Source organism: Catharus ustulatus, chromosome 1 (genome assembly GCF_009819885.2).
Source record: "Catharus ustulatus isolate bCatUst1 chromosome 1, bCatUst1.pri.v2, whole genome shotgun sequence".
Taxonomy (NCBI): domain Eukaryota; kingdom Metazoa; phylum Chordata; class Aves; order Passeriformes; family Turdidae; genus Catharus; species Catharus ustulatus.
Window position 1 is genome coordinate 44,651,086 of NC_046221.1, and position 19,563 is coordinate 44,670,648.

The 19,563-nt window shown below is 39.3% G+C and overlaps 1 protein-coding gene across 6 annotated transcripts in view; it reads left to right on the forward strand.

The window, feature by feature from the left end:
* Window positions 1–19,053, forward strand: part of ATP2C1 (ATPase secretory pathway Ca2+ transporting 1) — a 67,078-nt gene extending 48,025 nt beyond the window's left edge. For all 6 annotated transcript variants that reach the window (XM_033052823.2, XM_033052849.2, XM_033052833.2 and 3 more), the window contains 14 exons: window positions 932–1,027; window positions 1,138–1,227; window positions 1,944–2,048; window positions 3,637–3,793; window positions 5,045–5,215; window positions 6,196–6,293; window positions 7,825–7,875; window positions 8,652–8,818; window positions 10,334–10,402; window positions 13,978–14,094; window positions 14,841–14,988; window positions 15,615–15,710; window positions 16,474–16,615; window positions 18,232–19,053. In XM_033052823.2, coding sequence (XP_032908714.1) covers window positions 932–1,027; window positions 1,138–1,227; window positions 1,944–2,048; window positions 3,637–3,793; window positions 5,045–5,215; window positions 6,196–6,293; window positions 7,825–7,875; window positions 8,652–8,818; window positions 10,334–10,402; window positions 13,978–14,094; window positions 14,841–14,988; window positions 15,615–15,710; window positions 16,474–16,615; window positions 18,232–18,368 — 1,644 coding nt within the window. In that variant the 3' untranslated portion in view covers window positions 18,369–19,053. The remainder of the gene's footprint in view (window positions 1–931; window positions 1,028–1,137; window positions 1,228–1,943; window positions 2,049–3,636; window positions 3,794–5,044; window positions 5,216–6,195; window positions 6,294–7,824; window positions 7,876–8,651; window positions 8,819–10,333; window positions 10,403–13,977; window positions 14,095–14,840; window positions 14,989–15,614; window positions 15,711–16,473; window positions 16,616–18,231) is intronic.
* The last annotated feature ends 510 nt before the right edge of the window (window positions 19,054–19,563 follow it).

Here is a 19,563-nt window from a genome sequence, read left to right on the forward strand (position 1 = left end):
ATCTGCTAATGGGCCATCCATTGAAACCAGGTGGGGCATTGTTCTTTATCTTTTCACAACCCATCCTTCCTCCAGAGAGTCATTGTCTGCTAATGGCCATTGAGTCCCACTGTGTGACTGATAAAATTACTGCATCCCATTGGAAGTTGCTCCAGCCAGGGGGAAGAGACCAACATTTCTTACCAAAATAAAAACAGAGGCTTTGGGACACTAAGGGAGCCTCTTTCCACTGGACTCCAGTGGAAAGCTGGATTTCTCCACATCACCACTGGACCTCTGGAGGGAAACTGCACCTTCTACAGGAGCACTGCTCCAACTGAATCACATCTGTCACTGCAGGAGGATGCAACCACCATTTAATGGGACTGCTGCCAACACCCTGCCTGATGGGGTGTCAGGTTGTAGTCTGACTTTGTCAGGGTTTGGAGTTTGTTTCTTTGTGGTACTGTATTTCTATTTTAATTTCCCTAGAAAAGAACTGTTATCCCTAATTTCCATATTTTTGCCTGAAAGCCCCTTGATTTCCAAATTATAATAATTTGGAGTGAGGGGGTTTACATTCTCCATTTCAAAGAGAAGTTCCTGCCTTTCTCAGCAGACACCTGTCCTCCAAACTAAAACAGTAACTTTTTGTTCTTTGTCCATATATAAGCCGCACCAGATTATAAGCCGCACTTTGGCTTTCGGACCAAAATTTTAGTCAAAATGGTGTGGCTTATAATCGTGAAATTACTGTAGTCTCTAATATATTTTATTGAAATCAGAGTGTTGCTGCATTAGAAGCTGAGTAAGAAGAATTTATGCATGCTGAATAAAATAAACCATTATGAATGACCTTTTGAAATTCTTCTGTAGTTTATAATAAAAAGCTGAAAGCAGTTAACCTGGTGAACATTAAATTGCATGCTGCCTCTGGCTGCTTGTCTTGCAGGTTACTGGAGTAGGTTATAACAGGTTTGGAGAAGTGATGCTCGATGGTGAAGTTATTCATGGTTATAACAACCCATCCATTAGCAAAATTGTGGAGGTAAGATCTTGGCAAAGAAAGATGAGTTTCAACTGATGATGTAGCATGAGAGCTTTGTATGGTATTTACTTTGTGTTCTATTTTCTTCCCTTTCCTTCCTCATCCTTTAGGCTGGCTGTGTGTGCAATGATGCCTTGATTAGAAACAACACATTGATGGGGAAACCAACAGAAGGGGCTTTAATTGCACTGGCTATGAAGGTGTGTACTTGATGGTGCTTTTTGGATTCATGGCAGGTGGGAAATGTGTAGAAATAAGTTGTGGCTTTGTTTTTCTCATTTTTCTTCTCTTTTGGATCTCCTAGATTTGTATTGCAACTGCTCATCTCCTATGTTTTTCTTGTAAATCATGGGCGTTCTGAAGGATCAGAAAAAAAAAATTTACGAGTGAAGTAAAATCTATTTTCATCTTTTTGCACTTAGTACTGTCTTTTTACCTGCCATAAACTGGTTTACTTTATATATTATTTGAGTATTGACTGTACCATCTCATTCCCAGTTTCACATCAGTAGCAGAGGGAAGTTGATAACTGATGTATTGGTTGCACTCTTTAAGTGCAGGGCTTTTGAGCTGTGGACACTGTGTTGAAGTGTTGGGGTTTTTTTCTTTTGGAGTGGGGTGGGGGTGGTGTTTGCTATTGCTATTTTGTGTAATGCTGTGACACACCCATTACAGCTACTGAGAAATGTAGCAAGGCTCGTGCTGAAGCCTGAAAGAAGTTCCTAGGTGTTTTCAGTGCTAGTTTGTCAAGAAGTCTAAATTGGAGCAGTGTGCTCAGAAGGCAGCTTTGGAGATGAAATTATTCTTTAATTAAGTAATGTTTGCCTGACTAAGGTGTTTCAACAAGTCATCGAATTTCACACCTATTTGAAAAGAAAAGGTCCTGACGTTGTGGTGATACTTCTGTTTTATACAGATGGGTTTAGATGGAGTCCAGGAAGACTACATAAGGAAGGCTGAATATCCCTTCAGCTCAGAACAAAAATGGATGGCTGTTAAATGCATTCACAGAACGCAACAGGTAAACTTCAATCACTGTTTCCATGAGCACTGGCTCTGTAGAATGGTTATCTACCTTGTTTAATATCTTCATTTTTGGCTTTGAAAGTTTTGGAGGGGTGGCAGTAGTGCATAGTCCTGGAAATATGGTTTGATAATAGACACAGCTTTTGTTTCAAGCTCTGAAGTAGAGAAAAGGAATCACAAGAAATAGTTTCTGTAAAAGGCATCCTGGGAAATTATTTTAGGTATTTTGAAAACTGAGACCTTGAATGTATGCTTAGCTATTTCTCCTTCCTTCTTCTTCCTTCTCAAACACCTAAAGCAATTCTGCCAATCTTCTGATGTTCCAGTGCTGCATAGTTACATAATGAATTAAGAACAAGAATATGCATTGATATTCAATAGTAAAATTTACTATGCTTGAAAACATAGGGTTTCTGGTTTTGATGCAGGCATCACATCCCCAGTGCTGACAAATTTTATTGATGTCAACACTGGCATGGATTATCAATAAAACCCACTCTTCTTCTCTCATGTTTCATTTAGATCCATATGAATATTTTTGTTACAAATATTGACATAATCAGTGCCAGTCTGATAACTGGAGCCTTCTAGACAATATGTGCAACAGCAGACCTTATATTGGATTGCTGACAGTGTTCCAGTATCACTGAAAAATCTTTGCTTTGGAAAGAAGGCTTTTGACTCCGTTTAGCTATGTGGGTTATAGTGTTGATTATCCACATCTGTGTAAAGAATGGTGAGCAGATATTGGTATAAGATTTTAATCCGTGTAAAGACTTACTGTGTCTGTGTTTTGGAATCAGCAATTTTAAAAGAAAGTTGGAAAATTGATAACAGATTTAAAGGGAACATAAATTATTTGAAGACTAAGAAAATACAGTGGATTTAGAAATTTGGAACTCTCATCAGTTAAGCCTATCATGAAAGATTGAGGTAATTTGGCTGCTGTGCATGTAAATAACTTCATAGGAAGAAAATAGGTATAATAAAAAAGAGCTTTTTAGTTCAGCTGGAGAGAAGATGAGTGACCAGTGATTGGAAATTTAGCTGAGGCAGCAGTTCTTAATGGAAAGTGGGGGAAGGGAAGGAATGAGTTGATTTAGCATTGGAGTTAAGTGTTTGAGGTAGGTGGGGGACTCAGTCCCATATCATACTCTCAAGGCTAGATGGCTATCTGGAAAATATTAAAGTTATTAGGCCTTGTACAAGAATGGAGGGGATGTTTAATGACCTGTGTAACTGGTCTGATGATGAACTTAAGGTCTTTCAGGTCTAATGTCCTGTGTAGGTTGAATTTCTGTCCTTTGCATGGCCTCTTAGTCTGTAAACTGTGACTTGCAGTGCCTGTGTTTAATGTCTACTGAAATGAGATATTGATTATTAGCTTGACTCTTTTGACTTTATGATTCTTGAATGTACACTGTCTAGAGACACTCAAAAGAACAGATTTTTATGTTTGGAAGTATAAGTTTGATGTGCATTATGTTCTCATGATTGTTAAGAAGAGTACACATCTGTCATTCTTATATATCCATGTACTTGTGTATGTCTACACACGTGCACAAACCATTTTTTTTTTTTAGGACAAACCTGAGGTTTGCTTTATGAAAGGTGCTTATGAACAGGTCATTAGATACTGTACATCTTATAACTGTAAGGGACAGAACCTCCCCCTGGTGCAGCAGCAGAGGGAGCAATACCAGCAAGAGAAGATGTCTATGGGTTCTGCAGGGCTTAGAGGTAAGGCTGTTTCAGTCTCTCAAAATAACAATTTCATTTCAGTGGCCACTACTTGTTTTAAAAAAATATGACCTTAAACCAATAACAACAAACAAGAGCAACTCAAAACACTGGATCTTCTTTTTTGTTTGGTTGGTTGGGGGATTTTTGTTCAGTAAGTGCCACTGTGTTCTTTAGTTTTTAGGCCTGTATAATAACATGATTAAACTGCAGAGGGTGAGAAAGGGCACTGTCGCCTCCTGTCATCTCTTGAAAATGACCATAACTGAGCAGTACATTTCTGGTTAATGGCTTCCATACCTTATTATAGATGCCCATAGGGTTTTTTTTTTAATGTGAATATGTTTATTTGTCCATTACTTTGGCTCCTGTCTCCTTCATGAATTAGGCTAGCAAAACTGATTGCAGGTCAGGAGATGCCATTAGAATTATCTTCTCTGTTAACAAACTGTGTGGAATTTTAGATAAAACAAAGTATTTTTCACAAGATGATTGACAGGAGTGCATTATGGGCCAGGATTATACGTAACTGCCTTTCTTTGGCCTCTGTTAAAGAGATCTCTAGGCTGTTAAGTCCATGCACACCTTTTTAATTTTTTTTTTGAAGGGAGGGGTATTCTGTGGTTCAGAAATTTCCTAAGATGCAAATTATTAGAAACTGAGAGGATATGCTAGGAGTGTTATTTTTTTTTCTGTTTTATTTGAACAGTCATTTTTTCTGTCAGAAAAATCAAGGGTAATGTTTTGAAAAAAGCAGACTTGCTTTTTCCTTACCACTCTAATGACATTTAAATATATTTGAATTAAGAATCCTACTTTAAAAGACATTCCAGAAAATATTCAGGATGTACTCAATGAAATCTCAAAAGGAACAAAAACCAAAACCAACAAAGCAGAAAATAAATACATTAACTGATCCTCCCTTTCATCCTAATGCATAAAAGAAATCATGAGAAATGTATCTAAATGTGGTCCTTCTACACAGTCAAAATATAAACACTTTCAGATGAGACTAAATAGGAAAGTTATCTTTAAAACCTGGTTGTTCGGTAAGGAATTCTTTAGCAGACGAGAGTGTACATAAGTAGGCTGTTGTGAATGCTCAGCATTGCTACTACCAAAGTTTAAAAAAAAAGAGAGTACCAATTCCAGCCCTTTGTTTTATGCTGACCTGTTAGTTTGAAACAGTTGTTTTAAATGCTGATATAAACATTAATTTCAAATCTTAATATTTTTATTTCTTCTTTAAAGTTCTGGCCTTAGCTTCTGGTCCTGAGTTAGGACAGCTGACATTTTTGGGGCTTGTGGGAATAATTGATCCTCCACGGACTGGTGTAAAAGAAGCTGTTACTACACTCATCACCTCAGGAGTTGCAATAAAAATGGTTACTGGAGATTCACAGGAAACTGCAATTGCCATTGGTATGAATAGTTAGTTCCTTTCATCTTTTCTTGTTTTCTGCTTAGGTAATTGTTAGGAAGTCTTCATGTTAAGTCTTTGATATTTATGAGTTCTGTATTTTGGATTAATGTATGGCATAATGGAATTAATGAGGAAAAAGACTCAAAAAACCCAGGATCCTAACCTGAAGTGATACTTTGGTTTCAGCTTGAATAGCAATTTTTCCAGTTTGGTTAATATATGACTTTGGCTGTTTGAAACTGTATGTTTTCTGTGTTATTTACTTATTACATATGCTTGATTTCTGATTCTTGTTGTTACATCACCACCACCCTCCCAGCCCTGAGCTTTGAATGCCTGTCTCTGACAACAGGGATAAACTAAAAGAGCCAGTGACAAGGAGTAATGATGTATGGTATTTCAGTGCTGTCTAGTACAGTTTTGTCCATACAGCGAGGTTTGAACCTTAAGTATTATTAATAAGTATTTAAACAGACTACTTAATTTCTTTTTAGAATACAATGCATTAAAGAATGAACACTTTAAGAATGAGAATTCTTTACAAACAGAATGATGAACAGTTGAATGTGCATGTGAAGAATACATCCCCAGACTCAGAGGATTTTTTCTTTCCCTCATCTCCCTCATGTTATTTTTAATTTTCTGTCATGTTATATTTAAACTGTAAATTCTTTGAGAGGACTGAACTCCTCTGTTTATTCATATGACACCTGACAGAATCAACTACAGACCTTTAGACCTAAAAAGACTAAGCAAATAAATACCTGATTTAGGATAGACTTTGTAGCATGTTGTTATTACTCAAGAGTTCATCTAATGTACTCCAACATACTGAATCAGTAATGTAGTAAGATGTTCTGCTCCAGATATTTAAAATCTGAAATGCTGCAGAAGATATTAGGAGTAAAAAAAATTTGGTATTTAAAGTTGTAAAAGGGTAAATTATTGTAATAAGGTTTTTTTATTACTTTTTTTACAGCTAGTCGACTAGGATTGTATTCCAAAAATTCACAGGCAATCTCTGGAGAAGAGATAGATGATTTGGATATTCAGCAGCTTTCTCAAATAACACCAAAGGTTTGTTTTGATGCACTACTTACTGAAATGTGGCAAAGGATGCATTTACATATTGAAAAATGCTTTTTTCCTGTGGAAAGATAAAATATAATTTCAGAGTTACAAATAATATTGTTCTAATAAGTTCTTTTGGTCTGACATATGACCAACATGAAAATCTGTTTCATTGAACTTATGCACTTATTTTTTTAGGGAGTTTATTACTTCTGTCTCTTTTAATGACTCAGGGTTTTTTTATCTTTAATTTTCATTTTGCCACCTGTTAGTGAACATCACCTTTTTGTATTACTAGGCTATTTTATTTCTGAGCAACTCAGTTCATTTATATAATCTTAGAGTCTGCATGTTCGGGCAGTCCACTCTATTGTAATTCATGAGAGGACTTGTCTGTGTTTTTAATGATTTTGATCGATCTGAGGTCACTAGCTGGGAATTTTGAAAGGGTCTATTTATTAAGTTACTGCTTAATACTTTTTAGTTATTAAATAACTAAATGGATTAACCAACATTCAAGTTATGAATGTGAAGACATAATCAAATGCAATAGAGGTTCAGGTTTAGCTATGTTGCAAAATTCGTGCATCAAAATTCTGCTCTGTTTTCAAAGGACTGCAAAATTAGACTGCAACATGCTTGAGCCTGGTGTAAGCAAGGCAGAAGCCAGTATTTGCAATCAAGAAATGTGCATGTCAGCTTTCTGTCTTTTCTTAGTGACTCACAAAAACTGAGAAAAACAAAGAATTGTGTGGCAAATAGTAATTTTTGGTTTATTTGGTAATACGTGTTCACTGTAAATACCCACATTAAATAACTGAAGTAAATACAAATTTATTTCCACGTGTTTGACCTTTGACCCAATTGCTTTTCTAGGTGTTTGCTTAAAATCTCATTAGGCATTAATTCAAATCAACCAAAAAGATTGATAGCTGTATACAGTCTAAAGTGATTGGTGAGAAATCTAGCTTTTGAAAATGAAAAATGCTAGCTGTATGGAGATTATGGAAAACTAAATTCAAATTTCACTTTACAGAGAAGTCCAGAGACCAAGAAAAATCTAAAAATTGGTCCATCCAAGTCAGAAGTTTTGATTCACTTTAAATCTTCAATTGTTAGTAATATGCTATACACTGGTAAAATATGAAATATCCTGAATAGCTTGTCACTTGTGCTGACAAGGAAAAAAGATGTTGATTGAAGAGTCAGCATCACAATTGCCTGCATAAATTTAGTCAGGAAGGCCAGCAACAAGCCATTATACCTCCGTTGCTTCATTATTTTGGAAGGCCTTTAAATTGCACATTCTGTCTTGAAATAAGTACCATAACTTTGTTTACCAGAACACACTTTGAATCTTCTCTAAAATTAATGATTTCACTCAATTAAAAACACAACTCACTGGTGCTTCAACTTAAGTGCTAACAATAATACAGTTGGACTTTGATGGTATTTTTTACCCTCTACCTTAGAAGAATCCAGTGCAATTCTTCACATATCTGAAATTTTCACCACTACTTCATTACTCTTTTAATAGGTTGCAGTATTCTACAGAGCCAGTCCCCGACATAAATTGAAAATTATAAAGGTATGTCTTATAGAGGCTCAAATGCTGGACTGTTGCTATGGGTATTGCCTGTGCTGCTTTACTTATACTATAATGTACTACAGTGTGTCAAGATGAAATCAGATATGCATCTGATTTGGCAGTGAAATGTACTTGAAAATACTACCTAGAAAAATTCATTGTGCCCATCAGGAATAGGTAGGTAACATTGTGCTTTCTTCTATGTAGGGAGCTGGGGATTGCGATTTTGTGTCATGTTGCAGTTGAATTGACTAGGAACTTGAAAACCGTATTTCTGATACGTGTCAGATGAGATAAAAGGGAATGAATTTCAAACCATGTCTGTGGCAATGCCTCTATTCAGAAGTTAACAAAAGAGGGTAGCAAAGAAGGATGGACTCAGTGTAACAATTGGAACAATCAGAAAAGTGATAATAAGGAGAAGTCAAAACACTGAGACCATAGGGATGCATGCAAGACTTATAAGAAGGTGATAATGATAATATGGAAATACAATATCTTCTATCTTTCTCTAGAGTTTTTTCTTTCCCCTAAACGCAAATTTTATGTACCCTAGCTTTAAAATTTAGGCTGTCTGAATATATGAACTGAAGTTTAACCCAAAATCTTGAATAAAAATTATTTAGAAGAGAAGCACCTGCTTTTTTCTTTAGGACATTACAATGCAATTATAAGAAATGGGGAGGGGGAGCAGCGATACAAATGTTGTATCTAGAATAATTTTTATAGAATGGGTTATTTCAATCCCTGATTTAAGTTCTTTTCCTTCTCTTTAGTCCCTGCAAAATAATGGTGCCGTAGTAGCTATGACAGGAGATGGAGTGAATGATGCTGTTGCTCTGAAGGCTGCAGATATTGGTGTAGCAATGGGACAAACTGGAACAGATGTTTGTAAAGAGGCAGCAGATATGATCCTCGTGGATGATGATTTTCAGACAATAATGTAGGTGGCCTTTATGTACATGTCTTGTACTATATAGCTTTAATGAAGTGTTGCCTGGGTTAAACCAGTAGAAGTTTCCTTGAGCTTATAAGTGTAGCTGCTGTTAATGAGTTTTCTGCTCAGTCACGAGTATTAGCATGGTTGTGGTGAAATTGTGAGTCTATTAGCGGTTAGTAGATTTCATTTAATTTTGTACTTCAGAAGCATAAAACTAATTAAAAAATGACAGAGCATTACACTCAAGGTTTAAAAAATTACATAGATCTCAGTTTGTTTTCAACTCTTAAATGTGGTGATTTCAGAAAAGGGAAAAAAAATTAACTATTTAGATATCACAGGTTATAGGTTATTAGCATCTGGTGACCAACTGTTTGTACTTGTTAATTTTGTTTTGGTTGGTGTATTTCAAAAAGAGCTTATCTAAACTTATCCTATTTTGACTTTAATTTATCTGACGTTTGAAGGTAGTGATTGTTGACAGAGCTGAACTGCTGTCTGGTGAAATAGCCTTCATTTTGAAATTATGCATCAATCTCAGAACACTTCAGTTCCAAAATATGACACTTAGCCATTGGGAAGAAGTGAAATGGAGAAGTACAGTATAAGAAAATCTACCTATATGGCAGTATGTCAGAGGATGATCTGAGGTTGTCACATTAATTCAGCCAAAAGAAATGTGTTGTTATGCAAAAACATAACAGAGAAGGGAATAATTTTAGCATAGTCAGAAGAGTACATAGGAAGTAAGTACTTTACACAGGCTTGGTGGGGTTTTTGCAGGAATGTGTTACCCAATTTTGCTCACTTCATCAGGAGAGCTCTCAATAGGAGAGGGAGAAGAATGGTGAATGCTAAGGAAAAAAAGAAGTATGAATTTCCATAGTTTTCCATCTTTTAATTTTTCTGTTTTAAGTTACTGAAGGAATGCTGTTTAATTATTGGAGGAATGGAAGAAAAAAATCAGTTTTATATGCAGCAAAGTAGGCTTGATTTGGGTACCAGAAAACCCTTTCTCACTGCAGTAATTGTGATAATGTGATAGGCAAGTTGTGACACATGCTATGGGTTGTGAAAATGGTTTGTACATAGTTCATTCATTTCAGAGGAAGAATACATGGTTCTCTAAAACCATGCTGTATTTCTGTGTTTTTTGAAAAGTGTATGTTGCGGGGGTGGTGGCGGGTGGTTGTTGGCTTTTTGGGTTTTGTGGTTTTGGATTTTTTTTAATTATCCGACTTGATTTAGAACCTCTTATCCCAGGTGGTGGTGAATTTTGAACATAGAGGAGATCTTACTCTAATAATTACATTTTGAAAGTTAAGTATCTGAAAAAATAACTTGTTATTATTCACAGTCACAGAATAATTTGGATTCTTATAGTCAAGTTAAAAAACAATGATAAAAGAACCTCAACTCCATTTATTTCTTGCTGGTTTTCTTGCTGCTTAAATTAATAGCTTTTTTTGTTTGTTTTAAGCATTTGTGTAGTAATGTAATCTTTGTTTTTAATTGCAGGTCTGCAATTGAAGAGGGTAAAGGAATTTATAATAATATAAAAAATTTTGTTAGATTTCAACTGAGCACGTAAGTTTGAAAAGCCGTCAGTATCAGAAGTTTCTTGTGAATGCATCAAAGCACGAAACAGATGCATAAATTCATGTTAATACTGTAAATTTCAAGTAGGATGCTGATATACTGTGCTTTTGAGTTTTCACTATTTTTATGTGGATTTTCACTATTTGTATGTGGAGGCTTATTTTATTTTTAAGGACCCAGAAGATAGTACAATAAACAGACATATGCAGTCATTTCACGATTACAAGCCGCACCTGATTATAAGCCGCAGGTCCGGGTGTCAGCAACATTTCGTTCTTTGTCCATATATAAGCTGCACCGGATTATTAGCCGCACTTTCATTTGCAGCGAGGATCCGGGTGCAACTTTCACAGAGTTGCCGCTTAGTAACAGAACCGCATGATCACGGGGTTAAGTGGCTTGGCCCTGCCCAGGGCAGCCGCCAGGGAGCAACCCTGGCCCTGCTTGCCACTGCCGCTGAGAGGCAGGGGAGTGGTGTGCCTGGCCGGTGCTGCCAGGGAGTGGGAGAGGGGCTTTCCCGACCGGTGCCACTGGGAAGAGGGAGAGGGGCTTGCCCAGCTGCTACCGCCGAGGAGCGGGAGAGGGCTGTGCCCGGCCGGTGCCACTGGGAAGAGGGAGAGGGGCGTGCCCGGCCGGTGCCACTGGGAAGAGGGAGAGGGGCGTGCTTGGCCGGTGCCGCCGCCACGCCCCCCAGGACCGTGCAGCGCTGCTACTGCGCCGCCACTGCCCCGCCGCCCGGGGCCGGGTGGACTCCGGCTCGGCTCGGCTCCGGCTCGGCTTGGGGCTGCTGCTGGCTCGGACTGCTGGATGGGAAATTTCCAAAATTTGTTCATATATAAGCCGCTCCTGAATGTAAGCCGCACTTCCAGTTTGGGAGCAAAATTTTAGTCAGAATGGTGCGGCTTACAATCACGAAATTACTCTAATTTTGTCATGGTTCTTCCTGTTGAGATGTGTAAATTCAGTTACTGAATGGATAATGAGAAACAACATAGCTGTCTTTGGGTCCCTGTTTAAATGGGAAACTTGTAGTCAGTCTCTCCTTAACCAGAACATGTCTTCAAATTGAGGGAACCAGGGAATTAGGAGGTTTGTTTTTCTGAAATTCATTTATTGGTTTGTGGAATGAGCTAACTACAGTAATTTCACGAATACAAGCCGCACCAATTTGACCAAAATTTTGGTGGAAACCCGGAAGTGCGGCTAATATTCCGGGGCGGCTAATCTATTAACAAAATTCTAAAAGCTGCCAACACGGAAGTGAGAGCCCGCGGCAGCCCCAAGCCAAGCTGGAGCCCGGCCGGCCCCGGCAGAGGTAGGAAAGCCTGGCAGAGGCGGGGCCAGCAGTGTGGGGGTGGGTGGCAGAGCCTGAGCCAGCAGGGCGGGGCAGGGAGGGCGGCAGAGCCTGAGCCAGCATGGCGGGGGAGCCCGGGAGAACTGGGGCTAGCAGTGCAGGGGAGCATGGCAGAAGCAGGAAGGCCAGCGGGTGGGGCTGCCTGGCAGCGGGGGAAGCCCAGCAGAATCGGGGCCAGCAGCGTGGGGGAGCCCGGCGGTGCGGGGGCCTGCAGTGCCGGCCAGGGCGAGGAAACGCGGCGGCGGTGCAGACGGGAGGGGGCGGCCGGCGAGCCTGGTGGCGGCGGCGGCAGCCCTGCCGGCGGGGCGAGCGAAAGCGGCGCTCGCGAAGCGCCGCCGCCGCTCGCGGAAGCGCCGCCGCCGCTCGCGAAGCGCCGCCGCCGCTCGCGAAGCGCCGCCGCCGCGAGCGAAGCGCCGCCGCCGCTCGCGGAAGCGCCGCCGCCGCGAGCGAAGCGCCACCGCGAGCGAAAGCGCCGCCGCGAGCGAAAGCGCCGCGGGGCGGGCGCGGCGCTCGCGAGGCGCGGCGCAGGGCGAGCGAAAGCGGCAGCGGGGCGGGCGGCGAGCCCGGCGGCGGCAGCCCTGCCAGCCGGGCGAGCGAACGCGGCAGCGGGGCGGTGCTGACGGGAGAGGGGGGCCAGCGAGCCCGGCGGCGGCGGCAGCACCAGCCGGCCAGCCCCGCCGAGCCGTGGCGCTGAGCTGGGCCACCCGGCCCCGTTGGCAACCATGAGCGGGCCGAGCCTTCCTGGCCCCGCCCCGAGCCAGTAAAGCCCGCTATGCCGCGATCCTGTTACTAATTGGCCAATTTGTGAAAGCTGCGCACGGATTCTCGCGACGAACGAAAGTGCGGCTAATATTCGGGGTGCGGCTTATCTATTGACAAAGACAGCAACATTGTCGAGGCACCGGGGTTGCGGCTTATAATCCGTGCGGCTTGTATTCGTGAAACTACTGTATATGAAGCTGATTTCCTTTTCTTGCCCATAAGGATTCATGTACTAGCCATATGTGTATGTAAGACAACAGGACAGTGTTTATTAAGCCTTAGTTTCAAATTTTTTTTTAATATTATTGGATCTGGATTTGGGGACATGATTTTTCTCTTCACCCATGTTGTTTGTGTACTTTTTTGAAGCCTTCATGACATTTCAGAGTGGTCTGAAATTTGCAGAAGTTAAAAAAAAAAAAAAAAAAAAAACAACAACCAAACCTAAAACCTCAAATAAACTCAAAAACACCCTGCAAAAATCCCAACCCACAAACAACAAATAGCACCCAAAAAACCCCTAGAACAACAACAACAAAAGCTCCCAACCCAACAAAACCTAGAAAAGACAAATTTGTTTACCTGCATAAACACTGTAAGAAGTGGCACATACATTCAGTCTTACCAAGTGTCCTGTCTAGTTTTACCAAGACTAGACTAGGAATCTACTACTGAAAAATAACTTAAGTGTAGATGTTCTAGGAAATTGTGCTTACCTGTTTTGGATTAATCAGTTAGCCTTTGGTTTTTTCTGTCCATCTTGGAGAGAGCATAATAGGGTTCAGTACAGTGCTAAATTTAGAATTATTATAAGCCTTACTCTCTTCTTCTGGTTATGAAACCTCTTAATCTTGGACTGAGTGCAATTATGCATACTTGTTTACAGAGGCTTCTAATGCTGAGCTTGCAGCCAGCTAATCTGTTTTTCATTCTTTGGCCTAGCCGTCTCATCTTGCTAGCAATGAGGAGTGGTTGTAGGTATTTTTAGGGAGCTTGAGTAGTACCTTGCCTTGGCTGACCAGGCAAACCAGTGACAGGTGCACAGAGTGAATTTGTTTACATCAGGAGTGGAAAAGTGGTTTGTTTTTCAAAACCATATTTAGAAGTTCCACTTTTGGCACAAGAAAAGTCAAGGACCCAGTTCCTCATAAAAAAAATCAATTAGGGGATGGTGAGTGATAACTCTGAAATGTTACCTAAAAGTTTGGGAGGTTTTAAAATGCAAATTTGCTGCCTTTTTATTGCCAGAACAATGCTGTTTTAAATATGGACTGTGTCAGAATGAGTATTCTAAAGGATTTCATGCTCTACCTTAAAAGTTTGACTTAATGTCAGTCAAAATCTGTATCTACTCTTAAAAAGTTGAAGTGTTGATTACAAAGCAGTTATCAGTGGATCTTCAGAAATGCTCCATGCTGACAGTTGTAAAAATGGATTCTTTCAACAGGAGTATAGCAGCACTGACTTTAATCTCACTGGCTACATTAATGAACTTTCCTAATCCTCTCAATGCCATGCAGATCTTATGGATCAATATTATTATGGATGGACCTCCAGCTCAAAGGTAAGTAATTGCTCTTGATTCTGTTAGGTTCTGTAGCCCTTTTATTTCAAGAAGAAATGGTTGCTCATAAAGGAAACTGTGATGTGTTAAACTTTAGTGAGATGTTTCAGAAATAGCAAACATCTCTCTACAACTTCCTGAAAGGTGGTTGTAGTCAGGTATGGGTTGGCCTTTTTCTGCCGGCAGCAACTGACAGAAAAGGACACAGTCTTAAACTGCACCAACGGAAATTTAAATTGGATTTTAGGAAAAAGTTTTTATGGAAAGAGTAATCAATTACTGGAATGGTCTGCCCAGGGAAGTGGTAGAGTCACCATCCCTGGATGTGTTTGAGAAAAGACTGAATGTGGCACTCAGTGCCATGGTTTAGTTGAAGTGTTAGGGCATGGGTTGGGTTTGATCTTGAAGGTCTCTTCCAATCTAGTGATTCTGTGTGAACTTTCTCTGTGACTTCAATGTTTGCAGTGTGTTTCTGTGTTAATTTATTTAGTTTGCTTTGGTATCTAATTAGGCAGCGAGGATACCTAAAGATCCATGGATATGTCCATGAAACTTGCATGCAGGGTTCTGACTTCCCTCTGTGTTCTTCCTCTGACCCTCTTCACTGCAAGAAGATGGTGGAGGGAGAGATGTGAGGAACTAGCATTAAATCCTTTTTTTTCAACATAGAAAATCTAATCTTTAAGTTAGAAGCAGTGAATTAATTTTATGATGATAAAAATGTAATATGTTCTTTTAATTGTAAGCCTTGGGGTAGAGCCTGTGGATAAAGATATTATTCAAAAACCGCCAAGAAATCTGAAGGACAGCATTCTGACCAAAAACCTGATTGTTAAAATACTGGTTTCATCAATAATTATTGTCTGTGGAACACTGTTCGTCTTCTGGAGAGAGGTATGACAAAAGTGCAAAACTTAGAGCAGTAATAACCTAATTTAAAAGAAATCCTTTTTATACCAGAAGTTGAAATTCAGAGTTAATATGAACTTAGTAGTGAGTTTTGGCCATGCTTATTTAATACTAGCAGAGTAGAGAAGAAGATTTTCAAAATAGTTGTTGAAAAGCAAAATACAGTTTTATTCCTCAATCTGTATTTTAACACAGACCTTTTCAGGTTCCAAATCTACTTTGTAAACTTAGCCCATAGAAAGTAATTATGTAAATCTTGTAACCAGATTATTATGTAACAGCCATTTGACTTTGTTTTCCCAGTAGAGAAGAATGTTGTGTGAACATTTGGTAGTGCATCATAGAATTCATGCTATTCCACATGCTTGAATAAATGTTGGTCAGGAGGCTTCATTTAATCATGGCTTGGAATAACAAATTTTTATAAGTTACAGGTGTGTAATATTTGCTGTACGATTTAATAAATCAGCTTGGGGCAAACAAGTTACTTTTGCTTTCATTTCCTAATAGTAAAACTTACTGTAGAATTATTGTAATAATTTTAATTGAGTTTGTTTAATTGAGGAGGGTTTAAAGCATGCTAAAGCCATTTCATTTTCTTTTCTTGGCAGTTAAGAGACAATGTAATAACACCACGAGATACAACCATGACTTTCACCTGTTTTGTATTTTTTGATATGTTCAATGCTTTGAGTTCTAGATCTCAGGTAAGTGATTCATATCTTCCATTTACACAGTATTAACATGATAGTCAGAGTTTTCTTTGAGGGAAATCTTGCTGTGTTTGTTTCAAGTGTTTTCCTGCAGATTTACTTCACATCTGCTGTTAAGCTCAGAGTTCCATGTGTTTACTAGGTAGAATTTCTTAAATTACAGATAAATTAATTACTCAATTTACTTACATGGTGGCGTCTTGACAAAAGCAAGAAAGTTGTTACTAAGAGCTAAAGTGCGATGGTCCTTTGTATTGCTGGTTTTTTTCCTCTTCCTGGAAATTTTGTCAGCTCAACAGCCTTATCAGTATGTGAAATTTCTTGAAGGCGTTAACTTCTTTATTTTATAATCATAAACTCATAGTCCAAGGAAAATTTCTAAAACTGTTTTTTAATCTGTGTATATTTTTTCATTTTAAGGAAGCAAGTCTGAATTTTTTTGATAGTATACGTTACTACATTTACTGTAATTTGCGGTCTTATCTGTTATGGAATAGTGTAGGGGTAACCTTTTTCTGATGAACTGTACTTGTGGAATAGTGAGCTCAATATGCAAGCTGTTGGTTATGAAGACAAGACTTGTACTCTGTTCACCAGGGAGAAAATGCAATTAGCATGTCCAAGAACTTGTTCTGGATTATCTAAGAGGTCAACAGTAATATTTTACATTTTTCTAAAAGTCTGGATGAAAAGAAATTGTTGTTTCTTGTCTAGATAATTAAAATTACATGTACATTGTAAATTTTTTTTTTTTCAGACAAAATCTGTGTTTGAGATTGGACTTTGCAGTAACAAAATGTTCTGCTATGCTGTCCTTGGATCTATAATGGGGCAGTTATTGGTCATTTACTTTCCTCCACTTCAGAAGGTTTTCCAAACAGAGAGCCTGAGCGTATTGGGTAAGAACAGTTCCCTTTTCAAAACTGTGCATTAAGGATTAATTTATAGATTTGGTGGGAGGTGGTTCTGTAGGAGCACTTTCTGGCTGTTTGCATAAAACAGGAATACAGAACCTGCTAATACTTTTTTGTTTTGTGGATAGGGTTTTTTGGAGGTTTTATTTGTTTCAGTGATTTGGTTTGTAGTTTTTTGAATTGTTCTAGATGTTTACTTTGGAACCATGATTTAAATGCATGTGGCACATAACTGATCAGTGTGTTTTTAAAGAAAATTTATAAAGGTGCTTATTTATTTGGGAGTTTTTATTATAAATTTTGTTGCAGGCAAAATTATTGACTTTGTAAGTTTCTGAGCACTATTAATTTACAGTAATTTCACGAATACAAACCACATTGAGTATAAGCCGCATCACTGGGTGTTGGCAAACATTTCGTTCTTCTTCTATAAATAAGCCGCACCTGAGTATAAGCCGCTCTGTCGTTCGCAGGGAGGACCCACTTGCAACAAAGTTGCCAAATAGTAACAGAATCGCGGCAGGGCGGGGTTTACTGGCTCGGCTCGGGCCGTGAGGGCTCGGTGGCCCAGCTTGGCGCTGCCACTCGGCAGGGCCGCTCGGGGCTGGCCACCGCTGCCGCTGGGCTCGCTCGCCCCGGCCCGGCGCTGCCCTGCGGTGGCAGGAGGGGCATAGAGCCCGCCAGCACCCGCGGCGCCGGTGGGAGGCGGGGATGGAGCTGCCCCTCTCCTGCGGCAGCGGCACGCGGGGACGGGAGCCCCCCAAGCCGCGGGGCCAGCAGCACGGAGCCCTCTGCCTCCCCCCGGGCCGCGGGGCCATCAGGAGGGAGCTGCCCCGCCTTCCCCACCCCCTGTCCTGCCTGCACGGAGCAGCTCCACCCGCCGTGCAACAGAGTAACCAATTTGTAACAACCGCATAAATGCAGGGTTTTACTGGCAGGTGCTCGACTTTGCAGTTTGCACTGACTCGGTTTGCACTCCCGAGGTTGAAAATGTCAGAAAATTATTCATTCACATATTGGCCGCTCCTGAGTATAAGCCGCATTTCCAGTGTGGGAGCAAAATTTTGGTCAAAACGGTGCGGCCTGTATTCGTGAAATTACTGTAACTGTTTCACAAGTTTTTCTCTAAATATAAACACCTTTTTTAGAAATCCTGATCCTTTAATATTGATTGCATTATCATAGGATACATAAAAGGAAGGATTTAAAAAAGCTATAGATACATAATGCTGTTGACCTCATTAAGACTTAGATTTATTACTTTTGTGGTTTTCTGGAGTAAAGTGATTGTAATGAAATACATGTATTTATTGTAGCATAGTTTCTGATTATATTCTTTTTTCAGAATTAAGTTAATTATGTTGCTGAAAATAAGTTTATGAAATACTTTAAAAACTTTTTAATATCTTGTGTGTAGTTATGATTTGTGCATAAACCATACGTGTTAATTTTCTGGGCCTGCAAAAACTTGAATCTTGCTTCATTTCTCCTGAACTTTCCCAGTGACTGGGAGAAAATTTGAAAGTCTTGTGAGTCTTGTTCTTCAAGTCTCCCCTCAGCCTAAAATAGCAATTTTAAAGAAGGCTAATTATCTCTTCCAGATTTACTGTTTCTTCTGGGACTCACTTCCTCTGTATGCATAGTGACTGAGCTAATAAAGAAGTTTGAAAGAAGCAAGGAAAAGATCCAGAAACGTGGAAGTTCTTCTTCATCAACTTCGTCTTTTCTTGATGTATGATGCATATTGCATTCTTGTGTTTGCAAACTTAGCGATTGCTGTCTAAAGATGTTGGAGAAAGCAAAACGATATCTGGAGGATAAAGAAGTCCTGAGGACTTTTGACAAGTCCTTTGTTTCACTGGCTAGTGACGAACTTCATGTTTCAAGACTGTTTAGAATATAACTTCCAGCTATGGAAGTAACAAAATCAAATTATGCAACTTTGGTAACATTTTTCCTCAAACATAAATTTACTTTTAAGATTGAATGGTATTATGGGGGGGAGGGGGCAGGGGTTAATTTAAAGAAAGATCTAAGCCCAAGTCCCATTTTCTGCACTTAAAAGGTATAACTGTGTAAAATCCTTCTCTTAGATATAAATATTTTAGTTTGTTTTTATTTAAAGCATTGTACTATTCTACTTTTATGGTGGTGGGACTTTGCTACTAATACAAGGATAAAAATATTTCAAAGGCATTCCACTGGGTTTAGAGTCTGTCACAAGAGTGCCATATTCTAGCTACTGTATTTATTTACTTTATCCTGCAATGTGTAAGCGGCTCAAGTACCTTGTGCTACAGTTTTTTTGTATCCCGAGTTTGTTTCTTTTTGCACAGGATGTGACCGCTGTTGGATCACTGTTTTTCTTTTTCTGTGATTGAAAAGCCTATACTGCAATTTGAAGTAAATGTTTGCTTTTCTTACAAGTGTGTCGTCTCTTTGTTTTAAAAGAAACTGGCATTTCCATCAAATGGACGAGCTTGTTTTAATATGATTGCAGATACAGGCTTTGTTTCATTTCTTGTTCCATATTTACTTTAGCTTATGACTGTTAGATTACTTGAGTGATTAAAAGACAGTAGTTATGTAAATTATTTGTAGGGTATTGAATTAGAAAATTAATGCAATAATCCTCTGGGCAAAGAAACCCTCATCCCTCTCTCAAAGAAGCTTCATTTTCGTTCCTTCTTCCTTCCTTCCTGTCCATTAAAAAACCCCCATTTTTTCTGGTAGGGTAATTTTGAATTTTAACCCACAGAATTACTTTTGGAGCTAGAAAACCAGTATAATAGATTTGTTTTGACATTGTAAAAGTACAGTAATTTCACGAATACAAGCCGCAGCAATTTGACAAAAATTTTGGTGGAAACACGGAAGTGCGGCTAATAGTCGGGTGCGGCTAATATATTAATAATTTTCTGACATTTACAACC